The following is a 26,074-nucleotide window of genomic DNA, read 5'->3' on the forward strand; positions in this document are numbered from 1 at the left end:
AGTTTTGTGTGCTATTTTATTGTATTATTGTACTGTTTCTTATCTTTTGTTGTTGTTTGGATATATGTGCATGTGTGGACCATGTTTGGCATTGCGATCGTGAGTAGACGTTGAGCCACCGGAGGAGTACCAGGAGCCACCTTCTTCAGACGCGTTTGAGCAGCAGCCAGGAGAGTTTGAGGAAGGCAAGTATAACATGAACATCCTATCACTTTTAAATACAATTTCATACTGCATTTTAATATTGTATGCCTATAAGGATTTCCTAGCCACTTTTATCCTTTATATAAATTCCTTGGGTTGCATTTTGGTTAAGTTGTGCTAGGTGCTGCGCTCTCACACATTATGGTCCTTTTTAATTAAATTTGATTAATGGTATATGCAACTTGATCCTGAGAGTGGCCCTCTGTGCTGTGTGCTTGAGCGGCTCACGTCTCGTTAAAATATGTTTTTATAGAAACATGGTTTAGGGGGGCCAGCACAGTGCTTAATGCTTGGTTGGCTAGTCTCCATAAGGACTGGTTCATAGAGCGACAACCTGGGACAACCGCGCAACCACAAGACTGGAATAGGACGGTCTTGACTTACTAATTAGGGCATTTTGGTTTGGGAGTAACTTACCTGCGAGGCAAGAGGGGTGGTAAGCTTCAATGGTCCCTGCTCCTCCTTCTTGGTCTGTGCTGTGTGCTTGTACCCCCGTGAGGTGGGCCCCATCGTCACCGATCCAGAAACCTTAGCGGTTACACCTTACTAACGTGGTCCTTTGTAATGGTCTCGTAGTGCGCTTGCTAGTCATCTAACCTAAGGAAGTGTGATGAACAACTAGCGTAGCTCACGACTTCTGGGTAAAGATGTGCAACCTCTCGAGAGTGTAAAACTGGTATACTAGCCGTGCTCACGGTCATGAGCGGCCCAGATCCTCCGTCTGATTAGTGGGGTTTATCGTTGGTGGTTTGGCTTGGATTTCAGTAGACTCATGAGTATTTTTAATTAATTATTTCAGTAATCTGGGTTATGGTAATTTATCCACTGGTAGTAAATAGCTTTAATAAAATTTGCCCAGATTAAAAGCTAACGCAGTTTGCGTTATACTTGTTGAGTACAAGTGGTGTACTCACACTTGCCTTCTCTACTCTTCTGCTCTCTTTGGGATATCTTTGACTGCTGCTCAGTACCAGGCAACGTGGAGGACTACATCAGCGGACTCGATGATTTCTAGGCGTTTGTCTCCCAGCCGACGTCCCTGTGGCGCCCTGTTATTCATGTATTTATTTTACGCTTCCATATTCCTTGAACCGATTCTTGATTCGGTTGTAATAAAGAATTCATTTACAATTTATACGCTTTTATTTCGTGATATGTGTTGTGATATCTTGATAATTCTGTTGTATATATGCGTGACTTGATCCAAGCGCATATATGATTGCTCGGTTTATGTCTTTGTAAATCGGGTGTGACAGTCAAGGATGTCAAAAACTTCCGAACTTTGGTTCGGGGCTTCAGTTAATTCCTCGGCAACGTTCACTTGGTCTTCCAAAATGCCCTACTCGGGTTCCGGAATCAAATCGTAGGTTCTGTCAGCGACTGTAGTCGAATCTACATGATATGCAGTGATTTGAAGCAATGGTCGTTGATTTAAGAACTTACTTCACGATAAATTTGCAATCTAACAAGTTAATTAACCTTTTCTATGGGCAGTCATTTATCGAGTATTAACTTACATTACCTATCTTCATTAAACGACATGTGGAGTCACTCTAAACAATTCAGCTAATTACGTTAAGTAGTATTGAAAAAGATCCTAATTTATTTATATTAGAAGTTCTATACTAGATCTTGTGTTGAAATTTTGTGAACATATTACACTACTTCAAAAGTAACACTCTAATTTAATTTCATAAATTTTCATAAATTAGAACTATTATTCATGAATTATCTTTGAATCTAAGCCTAAATTCATAACTTAAGCTACTCTATGCTACTAACATTAAAAATTTTATCATGGATTACACATGCTGAAAGAAGGTTAAAATAAAATTTTCAGCTACAAATACTAATAGATTCACTCTAGAAGAAATCTTAAAGCTTTCATCAATTTGAAACAAAGATATTTGAATATCATAGTTAGAAAACAGTTCTAAGTCAACAAATTTTATATAGAGCTATACATGAGACACATGTCCTGTGTTTCAAATTTCAGCATCAGCACATCTATGGATCAAGAGATCTAATTAACACACCCATTTCTTAGTATTTATTCTAATTCAAAATATCCACTTATTCAGCTCAAGATTATAACACAAAAGTTGTAGAGTTTACTTCAAGGATTCAAACAAAACTGGTTTGACATTTTTCTGAATTTCCTACGAATTCTTACAAATTTCTAAAGATTACTGATTTTGAATTGAGGGGAGGGACTTGTCGGGTTTTATCCGGCTGCCCACCGAGGGGTATGCCCAAGATGGTAAGTTTTGGGTTGGGATACGCCGAGATCAGGAACTCGAAGGTGCAGACAACACAAGATTTAGATAGGTTCAGGCCGCAATATGCGTAATGCCCTACGTCCTGTATGATGGTTTGTATTGCCTTGGTGTTGATCTGGTGATCTCCTCCTTTGAGGGGGTCCCTGCCCGCCCTTATATACCCGGGCGGACAGGGTTACATGAATCCTAGCCTGATACTAGCTTAGGAATCGTACTCAAGCACAACTCGAGTAGTTTCCTTCTGTATCGACTAGTTCTACTCCGCATGCGGGTAGAATACAACATAAATAAGGTACAGGACATGTCCTATTCCCTAGCCCAATATGGACTCCTTGATGTACACAGCCCCATGGCCCCGGGTCTGACAAGCCCCCGAGCTCTTCGTAGCTGAGTACTGCAGGCTCTTCGAGTACTTCTAAAGTTGTCTTCGACTTCTTTCGAAGCTCTGTGTTGAAATCCTTCTTCAAGTACTCCTTTGGCTGCATCAAAGCTATGAGGTGCTCATGCCCCGAATTCCTTCTTTTACGTGGGGTGCGATGAATAATCGCACTCCATATGGAGTAGCCCCCGAGCCTTAGGTTGAATCGAAGAATCAGGCTGAGGGTCAAATTAGTCTTGAGTCTTCTTTTCTTATTTTTCGAATACTTTCGAAAAATAAGTAGTCGATGCCACGTGTCTCACAGCCCCTGAGCCTTGAATCCAAATCTCTCAAATTTTGGAAAAAAGGATCAAAAAGTCGTGGCAAAAATGCTCCTTGTTAAGAAAATATAGTCCAAAATGATGTAATTGGCAGAAATTGAACTCGAAATTTGAAAAACCTCTTTTTTCAGGACAATTAACCCTGAAAAAATGGTTGATCAAATAACTGCCCAAAAAATCCACCAAAAAACCACTCGTATTCCAAGTATTCCCCTTGTGCGACGCTTTACCTTTCGCACAGTAAACCACTGCCTGACCGCTGGTTATTTAACGCCGCAGTTAGTTAGGGTTTTTCCCGTGCCTTCAGATCTTACACCACCGCCAGAAGGACTGCGGTCATCCTGCCGTCATCCCTCCACCGCCCTGCGTAGTCGAGATCCTTCGAGCCTGCGACCGTAGCCCCCGAGCGTTGTGCGAACAACTCGTGGCTTAACAGATTCGAAATGGCGCCAAAGAAAACCGACCAGAAGGACTTGAAAGAAGTGCAAGCGGCAACTGGCGAGTGGACAATTAGTAAGTGTTCTCGCCACAATCTCGCAAATTTGGTGTTGGGAGGCCTTCTTCAGGAAAGGGATCTCATCAATTGGCGCCTTTCCTTTCGCGACCCTTTCCCCATGGAAAATGTCGACGAGATCATCTCTTTTTGTTCTTTTTCTGAACGGGGATTGGCCCTCCCCACTTGTTCGTTCTTCCGTGGCCTTCTTTATTTCTATGGGATTGAGCTGCAACACCTCAACCCTAACTCAATTTGCCACATCTCAATTTTCATCCACTTCTGTGAAGCCTTCCTTGGGATTGAGCCCCATTGGGCTCTTTTCCGCTATCTTTTCCGCATGAAGCCCTAGCCAACCTCAAAAAATCCATCTGCGATAGGGGGCACTGGCATCCATCTTAGGCAACATGCCAGTGAGAAATACATATCTTACAAATTCCCGTCCAATGTCCCCGGGTGGAAACAGCAATGGTTCTATATTGCGAACCACGCCCCCCAACTCCCTGCGCGCTCAGGCAGATCTCCCGTTCAGCGCCCCGAATGGACCCTGGAGCCTGCTGAGGCAGAGATGGACCAGGTGAAAGAGCTACTAGAGTACCCGGGGGGACAGGGTTACATGAATCCTAGCCTGATACTAGCTTAGGAATCGTACTCAAGCACAACTCGAGTAGTTTCCTTCTGTATCGACTAGTTCTACTCCGCATGCGGGTAGAATACAACATAAATAAGGTACAGGACACGTCCTATTCCCTAGCATAATATGGACTCCTTGATGTACACAGCCCCGTGGCCCCGGGTCTGACAGGACTAGAATTTGCAGCCAGGTCCTCGGGAAAATTTAGATCAAAGCAATTGGGTCCTTGGCTCATCGGGAAAGAGAGCCGAGACTTTCCGGCTAAATTCCGGTGACGGTGGTCGCCGGTGGCGAGGGGGAACCGGTTAGGAAGGGTCAGGGGATTAGGGCGGTCCTCGATGGGGGTGATGTGATGGTCGGAATTGACCGGAGGGGGTGGTACGACGGGGACCCGAAGTGGCGGCAATGGAGCTCGACTACGGCGGCGGTGTTCCGGTGTGACGGCTCACCGGCGGTGGACCGGAGGTAGGGGAAAACCTCTAGGGGAACAAGGCGGTTCGATTGATCACCTTGGCGAGGGTTGAGGTGGTCAGAAAGATGGGTCCCCACGGTAGACCGAGGCGGCGGTGAAGAGGTCGATGGCGACGGCGATGCTCCGATGATCAACATCGGCGAGGCTCCTGCGCACGAGCATCGGTGAGCCACGGGTGATGCACTACTGCATTCAATTGAGGCTAATAGCCACGGGAAGGAGGTGAAGGTGACTGACGGTGACCGTGACGACAGCGGAAGAAAAGAACACTGGCGAGCGTCGGGAAGGCGAAATTGGAGCTCAAAAGTAGTCGAGTGAAGGGCGGTGAGCTTCACGGGATCATGGCGAAGCTAGAGGAGGGGTTGTCGTGGATCGGGAGGAGTTGTGGTGGTCTGCCCACGGTGCGCAGGAAGGTCGCCGGAGAAGAACTCAAGCGGCGATGGTGGATTCAAAACTCAGTGTGGAATGCAAGTGCCAGAGAGAGTGAAATGGAGGGAGGGGAAGCTCCTGAATGTCTTAGACCAGCAAAGAAGGGTGGGGAAGGCACGCACGGGCGATAGCCACGACGGCGCCGGGCAGAGCTCGGGCAGAGGCGGGGCGACGTGGAGCGCGTGGGGGAAGGCCAGAGGAGAAGAACTAGGGCGGCAGCCGGCCTGGGGGTGGCGCATGGGAGCTGCCAGAGCAGGAGGTGGTGCGGGCAGAGCGGCAGCGGCGGCGAGCGGCGGCGGCTTGCGACGGCAAGTAGCCGCTGGCGGCTCGGCAACGGCGTGGTGCGCTCGGGGGAAGCCAGCGGGGGAGCGTTGAGGCGGTGGCCGAGCTTGGAGGCGACGTGTGGAGGCCAGGAGAAGCAGGCTGGGGCCTCGGGCGGCGCGGCACGGCGGCCAGCGGCGGCACTGCTGCGTGGCAGAGGGGAAGCAGAGGAAGAAGAAGGGGGAGGGGGCGCTAGGGGCTGAGATGAAAACTCCAAAAACTCCAGGGACCTCACTGTAATACAAAATTTCCCACTATTCTAAAGCTCAAATGAGAAAATGGTCAAAATAGAAGTTGTAGAACTTTTCAAACCCTACAACTTTTATTTAGGGTTCAATTCAAAAACTCAAAGGATTGAGATTTATTTTTGAACTATGGACTTGATTCAAACTTTTTAAAGTTTTAGTCCTTACTAAGGTAAATTCCATGTACTTTTGGATTGAATTGCAAGTTTTATGTAATGTAATGATGACTAACACTTTTACACTTTTACACTTTAACAAATTGAAAGTTACATTTGTAATTCAAATATTTTGCATAAAAGGACTCATACTTTTGAAAAAATTACACATAAGTCCTTATCTCCACACATTCACTCAATTTCACTCAATTCAATACATACATTACACATTCTTTCCTAATATTTTACTATTTTGACACCTAGGGTGTCACAAGCTTCCATCAAAACTTGCGTAAGCTGTTGAAGGTTTTTTCAAGATCAGGGATAAACTCGTCGTGGGATCTGGTCTTGATGATCATGTCATCGACATAGGCTTCAATGTTGTGATGTAGCTAATCAGCAAGGCATAGTTGGATGGCCCACTGATAGGTGGCTCCTGCATTTTTCAACCCGAAGGACATGGTTGTGTATGCATATGCTCTGAAGGGGGTGATGAACGTCATTTTGATCTGATCTTCGTCCTTAAGAGCGATCTGGTGGTAACCTGAGTAGCAGTCGAGGAAGGAGCAGGATGCAGCCAACCGTAGAGTCGATGACCCGGTCGATGCATAGATGCGTGAAGGGATCTTTCAGATAGTGTTTGTTGAGATTTGTATAATCCACACGCATCCTCCATTCATTATTATTCTTTTTCAAGACTAGTATAGGGTTACCTAACCACTCGGGGTGGTATACTTCTTTAATAAAACCAGCCGCGAGTAGTTTTGCTAGCTCCTTCTTGATGGCCTCCCATTTGTCGGGGGCGAAGCGTCGTAGGTGTTGCTTCTTCGGAGTGGATTTAGGGTCAACTTTTAGGCAATGCTCGATCAACTCCTTGGGCACCCCTGGCATATCTGGTGGTTTCCATGCAAATATGTCTCGGTTAGCCCTAAGGAAGCTGACGAGCACATTTTCCTATTTGTCACTCAAGCTGCCTCCAATCAAAGCAGTCTTGGATGGTTCGCTTTCTAGCAGCTGGATGGCCTTGATGCCGAGATCGTTGGGTTGGGTTTGACCCTCCACCGGGTAGGCCTCTGGCTGGAGATCTCCATCTCTAAGTTGGTGAGCTTTTGCGTGGCCACGAGTACTTCCGCAGAAGGCTCTGGCATGCATGATGTCATGGCGTACTCGATCGCCTCATGGTCGCAGTCGTAGAACTTCTTCAGGTCGCTGCGGAACGTGAGTACACCTGTCTTGCCTGGCATCTTGAGTAGCAGGTAGACGTAGTGGGGCACGACCATGAACTTGGCTAGTGCTGGTCTGGCAAGGATGGTGTGGTATGATGACTTGAAGTCCGCCACCTCGAATTTGATGTACTCCGTGCGGTAGTTGTCCTTCGTCCCAAAGGTGACTGGCAGGACCATTGAACTGTGTAGTGTAGCCGAGTTTCCTGGGATGATGTCATAGATTGGAGCTTTGCTAGGGGTAAGCATCTTGCATATGTTCAACCCCATCTTCTTCAGGGTACTCGCGAAGAGCAGGTTGAGGCCGCTCGTGCCGTCGATAAGTACTCGGGTCAACTGTGAGCCCGCCACGACAGGATCTAGGATGAGCGGGAATTTTCCCAGCTCGGAGAAGCTGATCCATTGATCATCCCTGGAGAAGGAGATCGGGACCTCACTGTATCTTAGAGGCTTTCGAGTGGCAGGCTCTATAGGGAGGATTTTGCGCAGGGCCAACTTCTGTGCGTGCTTGGAGGGGAATCCGCCGTCTCCACTGAAGATGACGTTGATGACATTTTTTGGGTCCTGGAAATCTTGAGCCCCCAACTTGTCACCCTCATCATCGTCCTCCTATCCTTTCACTTTTCAGCTTGGGGAAGAGGTGGAGTGTTGAGTGACTTGCGGAGACTGGCACACTCGAAGAGCGTATGTTGTGACTTCGGGTGCATCGGGCATTGTTTGTGCAGGACTTTCTCAAATTGTGCGTCATTATTCCCCGACTTCTTGCCACGTGGGTTGCACTCAATAGCTGTGACTTCTTTATCTGGCTTGCGCTTTCGGGGATTCCCTGAGTGGTTCCGCTGGCTCTTGTCGAAGTGGTTGTTGCCGTTGCCCTGTTTGTTGCTGTTGCGCTTGGGGAAGCGGTCATTCTCCTCATCGTCCTAGTCGCCCGCCATGCCATCATGTCACGTAGCTCCACGGCAGTAGTTGGGTGGTTGCGTCCGAAGTCATGGTACGTGTACTTCGAGAAGAGTCCGTTCTTGAAGCAGTGGATGACGTCCTTGTCGGTGATGTTGGTGATGGTGTGATGAGGACATCAACTATAACACGAGTACGTCTACACCAGCAGCACCTTTTCCAGCGACACCAGATGCTCCTCCACCCCAGGCGCCACCTCCTTCTGGGCCAATCACTCGGGCCCGTGCAAGAGAACTGAACTTCGTCATGCTACTGAAGAACGAAGGCCCAGAAGAATAGATGCTGGCCCAACTGAGGCCCTTGCGTGGGCGCCTAGGGCTGACCACCACTAGGGGCTGCGCCCCCTCCCTGGCCGCCCCTTTCCTAGGGTTGCACCCCTCTCTTCCTCTATTTAGATAGAGGCATCATTGCTTTCCAGACTTGAGTTTTGTTTTACATCTAGCTTTAGCTACTCTCGAACACGCGCAAATACGCGCTGTCCTCGTGAGATTCAGAACTCCACCTTCGAGTGATATTGTGATTGCTCGCATCTTTTTCTTGTTCGTTCCTCGATTGCGTGCAGGAAACGATCTTCGTGATCAGGCTGATCTTGCATCAACAAGGTCGGTAACCACAGGAAGTTGGTTCTGATGAGGACATCGCCACTAACGATACATCCACACCTACACCAGTATCTACTTCAACAACACCTCTTGGACCTATTACTCGCACTCGTGCTCGTCGGCTTACCCATCAAGTAAGTTCACTCTTAAGCTCAGGTTCATCATATTTAGAGAATGGAGACACGTGCACTCTTGTTTTACTCAGAAACCATGGATTGGATCAAAAGGGAAGAGGCATCGCGCAGGCTGGATTCGGACTGCAGGACAGACACGACTTGTAACAGCCACCACGACTTCATCCGGACTCCGTTTTGGTCGGTCAAGTACTTTCTGGAAAGCTTATCAAATCTACTTTCCAACGGATCCGGAATCACCTCAATATCTATTCGGAATCAACCGCAATCCTAAATTTACTACAGAGTCCTTTTCAGCCACGGTGCTGCGTCACCCTAATTTGACCCAACGGGCCGTGTATCAAGTAGAGTCCAAGACGGATGAGTCCTAGGGTTGGAATACGACCCCAGCATCCTTGTGGTCGTTCTCCCACTTCTTTATAACCTTTAACCGCCGTCAAGAACACTCGGGTTTTGTTAGATGCAAGTTTAGCTTTTGCTACTTCCTTGTAGACGCGCGTGCTGATCCAGCCGCCCGTCCACTTGTTTTCGGAACCCCTCCATAATTGAGATTCGGTTTGAGACCTTCAATTACATCTCGTAATTTTCAGTACTTGTTCTTGCTAGTTCTTCGATTGCTTGCAGGACAAGTGCCCTAGTGGCCGGGTGTCGCGCTCCACAAGATCGCGGCAACCAAAGGAGGTGGTGTATCGGTTGCTAAGGCGCAGCATCCTTGGAAGGCTGTAGTCGGGCCGTGAACGTCGTCTCCTCTATCAATCGAGTTATTCCACGCCTCTCATCGAAAGATCAGGAACAAACCCTAACGGGTTCACATCAGTTGGTAATCAGAGCAAGGTTGTTCGGTGAGAGACTTCCAATCCTTCGCTATTTTTATTTTCCTACAGTCCAGAAAAAGCCAAAATAGTAGAATTGTTTTTCCCCCACCGCAATCCTATAGACCCTTTTGAGCCTTTACTGGTACTGCTTAGTTAGGGCTTGTTGAGTTTTCGGTTGCATCGGTTGTGTCGAGTTGCTGGTCTTAGTTGTAGTCCTTTAGAGTTTCGAGTTCTTGTCACGTTTGGACACGTACGTTACCTTTTTCATCACTATTTTGGCCGAATCAGAAACCACTTTGGTTGTCAAGTTCGACTTGGAATCGGTTAAGCGCGTGTTGGCCGAGACCGATTTGAATTCGGGTAGCCTATTCATCTTGTGGTTGCCGAATCTGAGTGCCTCTTTGTTATCAAGTCTGAGTTGAATTCGGTGCTGGTTGCATCTAAGTCCGAACTGTGCACCAGAAGCAATAACACTTCACACATATATTTAAGTCTCGGCCTACTCCAGAGAGAGAGAGAGCGAGAGAGTATCTTTTAATTACCTGTATACCCCTACTCTTTCTGGAAAAAGCGTGTGTGGTGACTTGCTCACTTGTACTCCTTTGTTCATAGCATCTGTTTTTGAGGTTCCCCTGAAAAAAAAAGAAAAAAAAGAAGAAAAAAAAGGATCATTGTTAAAAAAAAGAAAAAAAAGAAGCAAGGGGCTAATTCATTGTGTTTGTTTTTCCCTTCTGTTCGGAGTGGTGCTTTGTGACTTCCTTTGTGTCCAGGCTCGCGTCTCTAGCACGGTCTAGACTAGGACCAGCACAGTACCACTGTTGAACGATTATTCAGATTGCCTTTGTGACTAACGTGGTACTAGCACTTCCTTGTTCAAGCCCACCTACAGCTCCACATATCCGACTACAGCTCCACAGGTCTTGTTGCTGCCGCGCTGATACACTTCATTCCACGGTTGCGGACTTGTTGGTTGTCGTCCCCTCCTAGCAGCAAGGTAAGAATTGGTAAGAGCTTGTGCAACAGGTTGAGAGTGAGCGCCTTGCTGTAGCTACACCCTATTAGCTGTAGGGATTTTACTACTTCACTTGTTTTCTTGTTGTCCTTGTCTTTCTCACCATGGCAGGCTCCGAGGAGGAGGATCATAGCTTGCATCAGTCTCCACGTACCAGGGGCATCATACAACATTTTGAAAGGCAAGTGCAGCGGCACACAGAGGGACTTGATAATGATATGCAGGTGACGAATGACAAGATTGGACAATTGGAGGCTACGCAGATTGCCACCAACACCAAGCTTACGGGCCTGGAGACAGCGGTCGGCAATATTGACAAGAGTCTCGCTGCTCTTTTGCGGCGTTTTGATGAGCTCCATGCGAAGACCAACGAACAGCGTGATGATTGGGCGGATGAATATATTGCTGATACTGAACAGGATGAACAAGACGCTCGCCATCGCCGCCGGCTACGCACTAATCGTAGAGGTATGGGTGGTTTTCGCCACCGTGAGGTACGCAACAATGATGATGCTTTCAGCAAGATTAAATTTAAGATACCTCCTTTTGATGGTACATATGACCCTGATGCATACATTACTTGGGAAATTGCTGTTGATCAAAAGTTTGCATGCCATGATTTTCCTGAGAATGCACGTGTTAGGGCTGCTACTAGTGAGTTCACTGATTTTGCTTCTGTTTGGTGGATAGAACATGGCAAGAAAAATGCTGATGACATGCCACAAACTTGGGATGCTTTGAAACGGGTCATGCGGGCTAGATTCGTTCCTTCTTACTATGCACGTGATCTGTTACATAAGTTACAACAATTGAGGCAGGGCACTAGAACTGTAGAAGAATATTATCAGGAATTGCAAATGGGAATGCTACGTTGTAATTTAGTGGAGGGTGAGGAACCTGCTATTGTGCGTGATGATACTGCTAGAGCTGCCAAAGCTAAAAGTGAGACCAATAAAATTGTCAAGTCGGTTGCTAATAAGCAAGATGAGATACGCTTGAAAGGGACTTGCTTGCTTGCTACTAAATCTGATATTAATGACTTGATTGCTACCACTTCTGTTGCCTACCACTTCTGTTGCCTATGCTTTGTTGTGCAAAGATACTTTGATTTCCATTCATGATATGCAGCACTCTTTGCCCCCTGCTGTTGCTAACGTTTTGCAGGAGTATTCTGATGTGTTTCCAAGTGAAATACCAGCGGGGCTGCCACCAATACGAGGGATTGAGCACCAAATTAATCTGATTCCAGGTGCATCGCTGCCCAACCGTGCGCCGTACAGGACCAATCCGGAAGAAACGAAAGAGATTCAGCGACAAGTGCAAGAACTACTCGACAAAGGTTATGTACGTGAGTCCCTTAGTCCTTGTGCTGTTCCGGTTATTTTAGTCCCCAAGAAAGATGGAACGTGGCGTATGTGTGTCGATTGTAGAGCTATTAACAATATCACAATTCGATACTGACATCCTATTCCACGTTTGGATGATATGCTTGATGAATTGAGTGGTGCTGTTGTGTTTACCAAAGTTGATTTGCGTAGTGGGTACCACTAGATTCGCATGAAATTGGGAGATGAATGGAAAACTGCTTTCAAAACTAAGTTCGGGTTATATGAGTGGTTAGTCATGCCTTTTGGGTTAACTAATGCACCTAGCACCTTCATGCGATTAATGAACGAGGTTCTGCATGCTTTCATTGGCAAATTTGTTGTGGTCTACTTTGATGATATATTAATTTACAGCAAATCTATGGAGGCACATCTTGATCATCTACGTGCTGTTTTTACTGCTTTACGTGATGCACGTTTATTTGGTAACCTTGAGAAGTGCGTCTTTTGCACAGATCGAGTATCTTTTCTTGGCTATGTTGTCACTCCACAGGGAATTGAAGTTGATCAAGCTAAGGTGGAAGCTATTCAGGGATGGCCTGTACCAAAGACCATCACACAGGTGCGGAGTTTTCTAGGACTTGCTGGGTTCTATCGTCGCTTCGTGAAGGATTTCAGCACCATTGCGGCACCGTTGAATGCGCTTACGAAGAAGGGGGTGCCCTTTTCTTGGGGCACCACACAAGAGAATGCGTTCACCATGTTGAAAGATAAGTTGACACATGCACCTCTCCTCCAACTTCCTGATTTTAATAAGACCTTTGAGCTTGAATGTGATGCTAGTGGAATTGGTTTGGGTGGTGTTTTGTTACAAGATGGTAAACTTGTTGCATATTTTAGTGAGAAATTGAGCGGACCTGTTCTGAATTATTCTACTTATGACAAGGAATTGTATGCTCTTGTGCGCACATTAGAAACATGGCAGCATTATTTGTGGCCCAAAGAGTTTGTTATCCATTCTGATCATGAATCTTTGAAACATATTCGTAGTCAAGGAAAACTGAACCGTAGACATGCTAAGTGGGTTGAATTTATTGAATCTTTTCCTTATGTCATCAAACACAAGAAAGGGAAAGAGAATATCATTGCTGATGCTTTGTCTAGGCGATATACTTTGTTGACACAACTTGATTGCAAGATTTTTGGTTTGGACACAATTAAAACACAATATGTGAATGATGCTGATTTTAAGGATGTTTTGCTGCATTGTAAGGATGGAAAAGCATGGAACAAATTCATCGTCAATGATGGGTTTGTGTTTCGAGCTAACAAGCTATGCATTCCAGCTAGCTCCGTTCGTTTGTTGTTGTTACAGGAAGCGCATGGTGGTGGCTTGATGGGGTATTTTGGAGCAAAGAAGACAGAGGATGTACTTGCTGGTCATTTCTTTTGGCCAAAAATGAGAAGAGATGTGGAGCGATTTGTTGCACGCTGCACTACATGTCAGAAAGCTAAGTCCCGTTTAAATCCGCATGGTTTGTATATGCCTTTACCAGTTCCTAGTGCTCCTTGGGAGGATATTTCTATGGATTTCGTGTTGGGATTGCCTAGAACTAGGAAGGGACGTGATAGCGTTTTTGTGGTTGTGGATAGATTTTCCAAGATGGCACACTTTATTCCATGTCATAAAACTGATGATGCTACACATGTTGCTGATTTATTCTTTCGAGAAATTGTTCGTTTGCATGGTGTGCCAAAACACAATTGTTTCTGATCGTGATGCCAAATTTCTTAGCCACTTTTGGAGAACTTTATGGGCACAATTGGGAACTAAGATTCTATTTTCTACCACTTGTCATCCCCAAACTGATGGTCAAACTGAAGTGGTTAATCGAACCTTGTCTACCATGTTAAGGGCTGTTTTAAAGAAGAATATTAAGTTGTGGGAAGAATGTTTGCCTCATGTTGAGTTTGCTTATAATCGTTCCATGCATTCTACTACAAAGATGTGCCCTTTTGAGATTGTTTATGGCTTGATTCCTCGTGCTCCTATTGATTTAATGCCTTTGCCCACTTCTGAAAAATTGAACTTTGATGCTAAGCAACGTGCTGAACTGATGTTAAAACTGCATGAAACAACTAAAGAAAACATTGAGCGCATGAATTCTAAGTATAAGCTTGCTGGTGATAAAGGTAGAAAGCAATTGATTTTTGAACCTGGTGAATTGGTTTGGTTGCACTTGAGAAAGGATAGGTTTCCTACTTTGCGAAAATCTAAGTTGATGCCTCGGGCTGATGGACCGTTTAAAGTGCTAGAACGAATTAATGATAATGCATATAAGCTAGACCTGCCTGTGGATTTTGGGGTTAGTCCCACATTTAACATTGCAGATTTGAAGCCATATTTGGGAGAGGATGATGAGCTTGAGTCGAGGATGACTCAAATGCAAGAAGGGGAGGATGATGAGGACATCGCCACTAACGATACATCCACACCTACACCAGTATCTACTTCAACAACACCTCTTGGACCTATTACTCGCGCTCGTGCTCATCGGCTTACCCATCAAGTAAGTTCACTCTTAAGCTTAGGTTCATCATATTTAGAGAATGGAGACACGTGCACTCTTGTTTTACTCAGGAACTATGGATTGGATCAAAAGGGAAGAGGCATCGCGCAGGCTGGATTCGGACTGCAGGACAGACACGACTTGTAACAGCCGCCACGACTTCATCCGGACTCCGTTTTGGTCGGTCAAGTACTTTCTGGAAAGCTTATCAAATCTACTTTCCAACGGATCCGGAATCACCTCAATATCTGTTCGGAATCAACCGTAATCCTAGATTTACTATAGAGTCCTTTTCAGCCACGGTGCTGCGTCACCCTAATTTGACCCAACGGGCCGTGTATCAAGTAGAGTCCAAGACGGATGAGTCCTAGGGTTGGAATACGACCCCAGCACCCTTGTGGTCGTTCTCCCACTTCTTTATAACCTTTAGCCGCCGTCAAGAACACTCGGGTTTTGTTAGATGCAAGTTTAGGTTTTGCTACTTCCTTGTAGACGCGCGTGCTGATCCAGCCGCCCGTCCACTTGTTTTCGGAACCCCTCCATAATTGAGATTCGGTTTGAGACCTTCAATTACATCTCGTAATTTTCAGTACTTGTTCTACTTGTTCTTGCTAGTTCTTCGATTGCTTGCAGGACAAGTGCCCTAGTGGCCGGGTGTCGCGCTCCACAAGATCGCGGCAACCAAAGGAGGTGGTGTATCGGTTGCTAAGGCGCAGCATCCTTGGAAGGCTGTAGTCGGGCCGTGAACATCGTCTCCTCTATCAATCGAGTTATTCCACGCCTCTCATCGAAAGATCAGGAACAAACCCTAACGGGTTCACATCAGGTTCAGCGATTGCATTGGCGCTTCGAGCTCGCTCGTCGTAGTCGGATCGTGAGGGTCATCTTCCACCAGATCGAAATTATCTCCACTCACCGAAAGATCGGGCACTCTAACTCTATCAAGTGGTATCAGCTTCCCAGGTTGATCGGTGAGTTTCTCGAGTGTTTTTTTTCCCGTCCTACAGTCCACAAAAACCAAAACAAAAATTTATTTTCAGGTTAGATCTTGTCCCAGCAACCTTTTTAGCCTCGCGCATTCTTTCAATACTTTGCGTTGTTGAATTTGTGTGCTGTACACTTCAATTGTTGCTGGTTACTTGTGCTTTTGTTTTCTCATCGCCTTGTTCCTGTCTCTTCACACCTCGTGAGCCGCCCTTCCATCTTGCTGCTCGCCTTCCTTTTTGCCCCACGCACGCCGCAACCCTACCACACACGCCGCACCTTTTTCCCCTGATCGCGCTCTGGTCACCACGTGCCGTAGCGCCGCCGGCCCTGTTCATCCTCCCGCACGCCTGTGTGAAAGGCAAGTCAAAAAAAAGGAAAGAACGCAATAAAAAAAAAGGAAAGTAAAAAAAAAAGAGGAACGGGAAAGGAGTCCGGGCAGAGGACGGCCGCAAATCCCCCGTACACATGTCGGGACCAATTCAGACTCGATCGCCCCTTCCCTCCACCCCACATCCACAACGCACCGTGACCGACTCGGTCACCTCCCCAGGTCACATTCCCCCCCCCCTTTCTCCACGCCGTGCCAGTTTTTCATATCCATATCTCTTTTTCTTGGTACCATATTCTGAGGTTCGCCTTACTCTGGAGAGAGAGAGAGAGAGTATCTTCTTTTTACCGGAATGCCCCTGTATTTTCGGAAAAAGTGTGTGTCGTAACTTGCTGTTTTAGATCCTCTGTGTTCATATTATCAGTTTTGAGGACTCCTGGCAAAAAAAAAAAAACAGACACGCAGAAGCAAAAAAAGGGGGAAACCGAAAGGAGGTTACCTTCATTTGGGCGTACTCCGCAGGACGCCCAGGTTCCTTGTTTTCTCTCTTGTGTTTTTCCTTTGCCCCCCATACCCTTGCTCCACTTTTGCACTTTGTTTCTAGCAGCTTTGATTACGTGTTTGGCACTATAATTCAACCTTGCATTATTGTTTGATTGTGCTAACCCTTGAATTGAGTACAGCCTACCCAGAACTCCACATAGTTCTACGACGAGCAGACTTTGTTTCTCCAGGCAATCGCTCCTCCAATCTTTCACCGGTTCTACCTGTTGGTTGCAGATCACCCCTGTGCTTGGTATGAACGGATAAGAATTTGATAACAGCACTACTGTGAGCGCCTTGTGAGCCGTTATGATGAGGACATCGCCACTAACGATACATCCACACCTACACCAGTATCTACTTCAACAACACCTCTTGGACCTATTACTCGCGCTCGTGCTCGTCGGCTTACCCATCAAGTAAGTTCACTCTTAAGCTCAGGTTCATCATATTTAGAGAATGGAGACACGTGCACTCTTGTTTTACTCAGGAACCATGGATTGGATCAAAAGGGAAGAGGCATCGCGCAGGCTGGATTCGGACTGCAGGACAGACCACGACTTGTAACAGCCGCCACGACTTCATCCGGACTCCGTTTTGGTCGGTCAAGTACTTTCTGGAAAGCTTATCAAATCTACTTTCCAACGGATCCGGAATCACCTCAATATCTATTCGGAATCAACCGCAATCCTAGATTTACTACAGAGTCCTTTTCAGCCACGGTGCTGCGTCACCCTAATTTGGCCCAACGGGCCGTGTATCAAGTAGAGTCCAAGACGGATGAGTCCTAGGGTTGGAATACGACCCCAGCACCCTTGTGGTCATTCTCCCACTTCTTTATAACCTTTAGCCGCCGTCAAGAACACTCGGGTTTTGTTAGATGCAAGTTTAGCTTTTGCTACTTCCTTATAGACGCGCGTGCTGATCCAGCCGCCCGTCCACTTGTTTTCGGAACCCCTCCATAATTGAGATTCGGTTTGAGACCTTCAATTACATCTCGTAATTTTCAGTACTTGTTTCTACTTGTTCTTGCTAGTTCTTCGATTGCTTGCAGGACAAGTGCCCTAGTGGCCGGGTGTCGCGCTCCACAAGATCGCGGCAACCAAAGGAGGTGGTGTATCGGTTGCTAAGGCGCAGCATCCTTGGAAGGCTGTAGTCGGGCCGTGAACGTCGTCTCCTCTATCAATCGAGTTATTCCACGCCTCTCATCGAAAGATCAGGAACAAACCCTAACGGGTTCACATCAGTTGGTAATCAGAGCAAGGTTGTTCGGTGAGAGACTTCCAATCCTTCGCTATTTTTATTTTCCTACAGTCCAGAAAAAGCCAAAAATAGTAGAATTATTTTTCCCCCACCGCAATCCTATAGACCCTTTTGAGCCTTTACTAGTACTGCTTAGTTAGGGCTTGTTGAGTTTTCGGTTGCATCGGTTGTGTCGAGTTGCTGGTCTTAGTTGTAGTCCTTTAGAGTTTCGAGTTCTTGTCACGTTTGGTCACGTACGTTACCTTTTTCATCACTGTTTTGGCCGAATCAGAAACCACTTTGGTTGTCAAGTTCGACTTGGAATCGGTTAAGCGCGTGTTGGCCGAGACCGATTTGAATTCGGGTAGCCTATTCATCTTGTGGTTGCCGAATCTGAGTGCCTCTTTGTTATCAAGTCTGAGTTGAATTCGGTGCTGGTTGCATCTGAGTCCGAACTGTGCACCAGAAGCAATAACACTTCACACATATATTTAAGTCTCGGCCTACTCCAGAGAGAGAGAGAGAGCGAGAGAGTATCTTTTAATTACCTGTATACCCCTACTCTTTCTGGAAAAAGCGTGTGTGGTGACTTGCTCACTTGTACTCCTTTGTTCATAGCATCTATTTTTGAGGTTCTCCTGAAAAAAAAAGAAAAAAAAAGAAAAAAAAAAGAAGAAAAAAAAAGGATCATTGTTAAAAGAAAGAAAAAAAAAGAAGCAAGGGGCTAATTCATTGTGTTTGTTTTTCCCTTCTGTTCGGAGTGGTGCTTTGTGACTTCCTTTGTGTCCAGGCTCGCGTCTCTAGCACGGTCTAGACTAGGACCAGCACAGTACCACTGTTGAACGATTATTCAGCTTGCCTTTGTGACTAACGTGGTGCTAGTACTTCCTTGTTCAAGCCCACCTACAGCTCCACATATCCGACTACAGCTCCACAGGTCTTGTTGCTGCCGCGCTGATACTCTTCATTCCACGGTTGCGGACTTGTTGGTTGCCGTCCCCTCCTAGCAGCAAGGTAAGAATTGGTAAGAGCTTGTGCAACAGGTTGAGAGTGAGCGCCTTGCTGTAGCTACACCCTATTAGCTGTAGGGATTTTACTACTTCACTTGTTTTCTTGTTGTCCTTGTCTTTCTCACCATGGCAGGCTCCGAGGAGGAGGATCATAGCTTGCATCAGTCTCCACGTACCAGGGGCATCATACAACATTTTGAAAGGCAAGTGCAGCGGCACACAGAGGGACTTGATAATGATATGCAGGTGACGAATGACAAGATTGGACAATTGGAGGCTACGCAGATTGCCACCAACACCAAGCTTACGGGCCTGGAGACAGCGGTCGGCAATATTGACAAGAGTCTCGCTGCTCTTTTGCGGCGTTTTGATGAGCTCCATGCGAAGACCAACGAACAGCGTGATGATTGGGCGGATGAATATATTGCTGATACTGAACAGGATGAACAAGACGCTCGCCATCGCCGCCGGCTACGCACTAATCGTAGAGGTATGGGTGGTTTTCGCCACCGTGAGGTACGCAACAATGATGATGCTTTCAGCAAGATTAAATTTAAGATACCTCCTTTTGATGGTACATATGACCCTGATGCATACATTACTTGGGAAATTGCTGTTGATCAAAAGTTTGCATGCCATGATTTTCCTGAGAATGCACGTGTTAGGGCTGCTACTAGTGAGTTCACTGATTTTGCTTCTGTTTGGTGGATAGAACATGGCAAAAAAAATGCTGATGACATGCCACAAACTTGGGATGCTTTGAAACGGGTCATGCGGGCTAGATTCGTTCCTTCTTACTATGCACGTGATCTGTTACATAAGTTACAACAATTGAGGCAGGGCACTAGAACTGTAGAAGAATATTATCAGGAATTGCAAATGGGAATGCTACGTTGTAATTTAGTGGAGGGTGAGGAACCTGCTATGGCTAGATTTTTGGGCGGGTTAAATAGAGAAATTCAGGACATTCTTGCGTATAAAGATTATACTAACGTAACCCGTTTGTTCCATCTTGCTTGTAAAGCTGAAAGGGAGGTACAGGGACGACGTGCTAGTGCTAGGTCTAATGTTTCTGCAGGTAAATCTACATCATGGCAGCCACGCACGACTACTTCTATGAGCGGACGTGCACCTCTACCAGCTCCTTCACCAAGTCGTACAGCAGCGTCTTCTCCATCCAGCGACAAGCCACGCGCTCCTCCCATCACTTCAGCAACCAAGGCTGTCCAGAAACCAGCCGCTAGTGCTTCCTCGGTTGCATCCACGGGTAGAACAAGGGATGTCCAGTGTCATCGGTGCAAGGGCTTTGGGCACGTGCAGCGTGACTGTCCTTCCAAGCGCGTTTTGGTGGTCAAAGATGATGGTGCGTATTCCTCTGCTAGTGATTTTGATGACGATACACTTGCGTTGTTTGCTGCTGACCATGCAGGTAATGAGGGACCACCAGACGAACATATTGATGCAGGGGCAGCCGAACACTACGAGAGTCTCATTGTGCAGCGTGTGCTTAGTGCACAAATGGAGAAGGTGGAGCAAAATCAGCGACACACGCTGTTTCAAACTAAGTGTGTCATTAAAGAGCGTTCTTGTCGTATGATTATTGATGGAGGTAGTTGCAACAATTTGGCTAGCAGCGAACTGGTGGAGAAGCTTGCACTCAGCACCAAACCACACCCACACCCGTATCACATTCAATGGCTAAACAACAGTGGTAAGGCTAAGGTAACGAGGCTGGTGCGCATTAATTTTGCAATCGGAGCATATCATGATGTTGTTGAGTGCGATGTTGTGCCTATGCAAGCTTGCCATATTCTGCTCGGTAGGCCTTGGCAATTTGATACGGATTGTGTGCATTATGGTAGATCAAATCAGTTTTCGCTCTTGCACCATGATAAGAAAATTGTGTTGCTTCCTATATCTCCTGAAGCTATTGTGCGTGATGATACTGCTAGAGCTGCCAAAGCTAAAAGTGAGACCAATAAAATTGTCAAGTCGGTTGCTAATAAGCAAGATGAGATACGCTTGAAAGGGACTTGCTTGCTTGCTACTAAATCTGATATTAATGACTTGATTGCTACCACTTCTGTTGCCTATGCTTTGGTGTGCAAAGATACTTTGATTTCCATTCATGATATGCAGCACTCTTTGCCCCCTGCTGTCGCTAACATTTTGCAGGAGTATTCTGATGTGTTTCCAAGTGAAATACCAGCGGGGCTGCCACCAATACGAGGGATTGAGCACCAAATTGATCTGATTCCAGGTGCATCGCTGCCCAACCGTGCGCCGTATAGGACCAATCCAGAAGAAACGAAAGAGATTCAGCGACAAGTGCAAGAACTACTCGACAAAGGTTATGTACGTGAGTCCCTTAGTCCTTGTGCTGTTCCGGTTATTTTAGTCCCCAAGAAAGATGGAACGTGGCGTATGTGTGTCGATTGTAGAGCTATTAACAATATCACAATTCGATACCGACATCCTATTCCACGTTTGGATGATATGCTTGATGAATTGAGTGGTGCTGTTGTGTTTACCAAAGTTGATTTGCGTAGTGGGTACCACCAGATTCGCATGAAATTGGGAGATGAATGGAAAACTGCTTTCAAAACTAAGTTCGGGTTATATGAGTGGTTAGTCATGCCTTTTGGGTTAACTAATGCACCTAGCACCTTCATGCGATTAATGAATGAGGTTCTGCGTGCTTTCATTGGCAAATTTGTTGTGGTCTACTTTGATGATATATTGATTTACAGCAAATCTATGGAGGCACATCTTGATCATCTACGTGCTGTTTTTACTGCTTTACGTGATGCACGTTTATTTGGTAACCTTGAGAAGTGCGTCTTTTGCACAGATCGAGTATCTTTTCTTGGCTATGTTGTCACTCCACAGGGAATTGAAGTTGATCAAGCTAAGGTGGAAGCTATTCAGGGATGGCCTGTACCAAAGACCATCACACAGGTGCGGAGTTTTCTAGGACTTGCTGGGTTCTATCGTCGCTTCATGAAGGATTTCAGCACCATTGCGGCACCGTTGAATGCGCTTACGAAGAAGGGGGTGCCCTTTTCTTGGGGCACCACACAAGAGAATGCGTTCACCATGTTGAAAGATAAGTTGACACATGCACCTCTCCTCCAACTTCCTGATTTTAATAAGACCTTTAAGCTTGAATGTGATGCTAGTGGAATTGGTTTGGGTGGTGTTTTGTTACAAGATGGTAAACCTGTTGCATATTTTAGTGAGAAATTGAGCGGACCTGTTCTGAATTATTCTACTTATGACAAGGAATTGTATGCTCTTGTGCGCACATTAGAAACATGGCAGCATTATTTGTGGCCCAAAGAGTTTGTTATCCATTCTGATCATGAATCTTTGAAACATATTCGTAGTCAAGGAAAACTGAACCGTAGACATGCTAAGTGGGTTGAATTTATTGAATCTTTTTCTTATGTCATCAAACACAAGAAAGGGAAAGAGAATATCATTGCGGATGCTTTGTCTAGGCGATATACTTTGTTGACACAACTTGATTGCAAGATTTTTGGTTTGGACACAATTAAAACACAATATGTGAATGATGCTGATTTTAAGGATGTTTTGCTGCATTGTAAGGATGGAAAAGCATGGAACAAATTCATCGTCAATGATGGGTTTGTGTTTCGAGCTAACAAGCTATGCATTCCAGCTAGCTCCGTTCGTTTGTTGTTGTTACAGGAAGCGCATGGTGGTGGCTTGATGGGGCATTTTGGAGCAAAGAAGACAGAGGATGTACTTGCTGGTCATTTCTTTTGGCCAAAAATGAGAAGAGATGTGGAGCGATTTGTTGCACGCTGCACTACATGTCAGAAAGCTAAGTCCCGTTTAAATCCGCATGGTTTGTATATGCCTTTACCAGTTCCTAGTGCTCCTTGGGAGGATATTTCTATGGATTTCGTGTTGGGATTGCCTAGAACTAGGAAGGGACGTGATAGCGTTTTTGTGGTTGTGGATAGATTTTCCAAGATGGCACAGTTTATTCCATGTCATAAAACTGATGATGCTACACATGTTGCTGATTTATTCTTTCGAGAAATTGTTCGTTTGCATGGTGTGCCAAACACAATTGTTTCTGATCGTGATGCCAAATTTCTTAGCCACTTTTGGAGAACTTTATGGGCACAATTGGGAACTAAGCTTCTATTTTCTACCACTTGTCATCCCCAAACTGATGGTCAAACTGAAGTGGTTAATCGAACCTTGTCTACCATGTTAAGGGCTGTTTTAAAGAAGAATATTAAGTTGTGGGAAGAATGTTTGCCTCATGTTGAGTTTGCTTATAATCGTTCCATGCATTCTACTACAAAGATGTGCCCTTTTGAGATTGTTTATGGCTTGATTCCTCGTGCTCCTATTGATTTAATGCCTTTGCCCACTTCTGAAAAATTGAACTTTGATGCTAAGCAACGTGCTGAACTGATGTTAAAACTACATGAAACAACTAAAGAAAATATTGAGCGCATGAATTCTAAGTATAAGCTTGCTGGTGATAAAGGTAGAAAACAATTGATTTTTGAACCTGGTGACTTGGTTTGGTTGCACTTGAGAAAGGATAGGTTTCCTACTTTGCGAAAATCTAAATTGATGCCTCGGGCTGATGGACCGTTTAAAGTGCTAGAACGAATTAATGATAATGCATATAAGCTAGACCTGCCTGTGGATTTTGGGGTTAGTCCCACATTTAACATTGCAGATTTGAAGCCATATTTGGGAGAGGATGATGAGCTTGAGTCGAGGACGACTCAAATGCAAGAAGGGGAGGATGATGAGGACATCGCCACTAACGATACATCCACACCTACACCAGTATCTACTTCAACAACACCTCTTGGACCTATTACTCGCGCTCGTGCTCGTCGGCTTACCCATCAAGTAAGTTCACTCTTAAGCTCAGGTTCATCATATTTAGAGAATGGAAACACGTGCACTCTTGTTTTACTCAGGAACCATGGATTGGATCAAAAGGGAAGAGGCATCGCGCAGGCTGGATTCGGACTGCAGGACAGACACGACTTGTAACAGCCGCCACGACTTCATCCGGACTCCGTTTTGGTCGGTCAAGTACTTTCTGGAAAGCTTATCAAATCTACTTTCCAACGGATCCGGAATCACCTCAATATCTATTCGGAATCAACCGCAATCCTAGATTTACTACAGAGTCCTTTTCAGCCACGGTGCTGCGTCACCCTAATTTGGCCCAACGGGCCGTGTATCAAGTAGAGTCCAAGACGGATGAGTCCTAGGGTTGGAATACGACCCAGCACCCTTGTGGTCGTTCTCTCACTTCTTTATAACCTTTAGCCGCCGTCAAGAACACTCGGGTTTTGTTAGATGCAAGTTTAGCTTTTACTACTTCCTTGTAGACGCGCGTGCTGATCCAGCCGCCTGTCCACTTGTTTTCGGAACCCCTCCATAATTGAGATTCGGTTTGAGACCTTCAATTACATCTCGTAATTTTCAGTACTTGTTCTTGCTAGTTCTTCGATTGCTTGCAGGACAAGTGCCCTAGTGGCCGGGTGTCGCGCTCCACAAGATCGCGGCAACCAAAGGAGGTGGTGTATCGGTTGCTAAGGCGCAGCATCCTTGGAAGGCTGTAGTCGGGCCGTGAACGTCGTCTCCTCTATCAATCGAGTTATTCCACGCCTCTCATCGAAAGATCAGGAACAAACCCTAACGGGTTCACATCACGTTACACCCTTGTTGTCGTAGGCTTTGTTTTTGTGTTTGCGCTAACTATGGCAGGAGACGAAGGCACAGCGGATGAACAGCTGCAGGACATGCGGACACGAGTTGACGGACTTGCTGCGGACCTCAAGACGATGCATGAACGGCTTGACTCGACGATCACGTCATCGACCGAGAGGTTCGATCAGCTCGACCTCGCTCAGACGGCCGCTAGGACCACGCTCGACACCATCGTGGCACGGCTAGACGCATTGAACACAACGATCACGGAGTTGCAGCAGGATTATGGCGGTGACACGGAGCCGGAAGAGGGAGCTCGCCACGGTCGTGCCCGCCGTGTGGTACGTCACCAACATAATGACCCATTTGCTAAGATTAAATTTAAAATTCCATCTTTTAATGGCAAATATGATCCTGCTGCATATCTTGATTGGGAACTAGAGGTCGACCAGAAATTTTCATGCCATGATATTCCTGCTAGTTCTCAAGTTAAAGCTGCTATTAGTGAATTTACTGATTTTGCTTTAATTTGGTGGCGTGAATATAAGCAAAAACATCCCCCTCCCACCACTTGGACTCAATTAAAAGTTGCCATGTGACACAGATTTGTCCCTTCATATTATGCACGAGATTTGCTTGAAAAAATGCAGTGCTTTCGACAAGGTCAACAATCTGTTGAGGACTACTATCAGGAGCTACAAAAAGGTATGATTCGTTGTGGTTTGTTTGAGACAGACGATGCTGCTATGGTACGTTTTCACGGTGGTTTGAACCGCGAAATTCAGGACATACTTGATTATAAGGAATATAATGATATGACCACATTGTTTGCATATGCTTGCAAAGCTGAACATGAAGTGCAGGGTCGCCGCTCGAAGACATTTTCTAACTCTTTTGCAGGAAGAAGCCCGGCAACCAGCTCAGCGCCTGCCCTTTATGCGCCATCCACGACCAGCACTACACCGCGCGAGAGGCCGGCCAAACCTGCAGCACCTCCGTCCACAGGCGCTGCTCCTTCCACAGGACGTACACGGGATATTCAGTGCCATCGTTGCAAAGGATTTGGGCACATGATTCGGGACTGCCCAAACAAGCGCACCTTGCTCATACGTGACAATGGTGAGTACTCGTCCGCTAGTGATTCCGAGGACACTCATCATACTATGCTTGCCACTGACCATGCAGCTAAGGCGGAGGTACATGTCAACCCGGGCGATGCCGATAGGTATGAAAGTCTTGTTGCGCAGCGTGTTCTTAGTACACAGGTCGTCCCGCCCGAGAAGAATCAGCGACACACTCTGTTCCATACAAAGGGCGTTGTGCAGGAGCGATCGATTCGCATCATCATCGACAGCGGCAGCTGCAACAACTTGGCGAGTACCGTGCTGGTCGAGAAGTTGTCATTACCCACTCGTAAGCATCCGAATCCATATCACATTCAGTGGCTTAATGATGGTGGAAAAATTAGAGTAACACGGTCAGTGCGTGTCCCTTTCTCCATGGGTGCTTATTCTGATTTTGTCGATTGTGATGTTATTCCCATGGAAGCATGCTCTTTGTTACTTGGTAGACCTTGGCAATATGATACTGATAGCTTGCATCATGGTCGTTCGAATCATTATTCTTTCATGTTTAAGGGTCAGAAAATAATTATACATCCAATGACACCTGAACAAA

General features: G+C 46.0%; 1 protein-coding gene across 1 annotated transcript; it reads right to left on the minus strand.

Moving 5' to 3' along the window:
- Positions 1–6,938: 6,938 nt before the first annotated feature.
- On the minus strand, positions 6,939–7,424 carry LOC112892619. The gene has a single exon (XM_025959751.1). The coding sequence runs from the start codon at positions 7,422–7,424 to the stop codon at positions 6,939–6,941; it is 486 nt and encodes a 161-aa protein (XP_025815536.1).
- Positions 7,425–26,074: the final 18,650 nt, after the last annotated feature.

The sequence above is a fragment of the Panicum hallii genome, chromosome 5 (assembly GCF_002211085.1).
Source record: "Panicum hallii strain FIL2 chromosome 5, PHallii_v3.1, whole genome shotgun sequence".
In the NCBI taxonomy this organism is placed as follows: domain Eukaryota; kingdom Viridiplantae; phylum Streptophyta; class Magnoliopsida; order Poales; family Poaceae; genus Panicum; species Panicum hallii.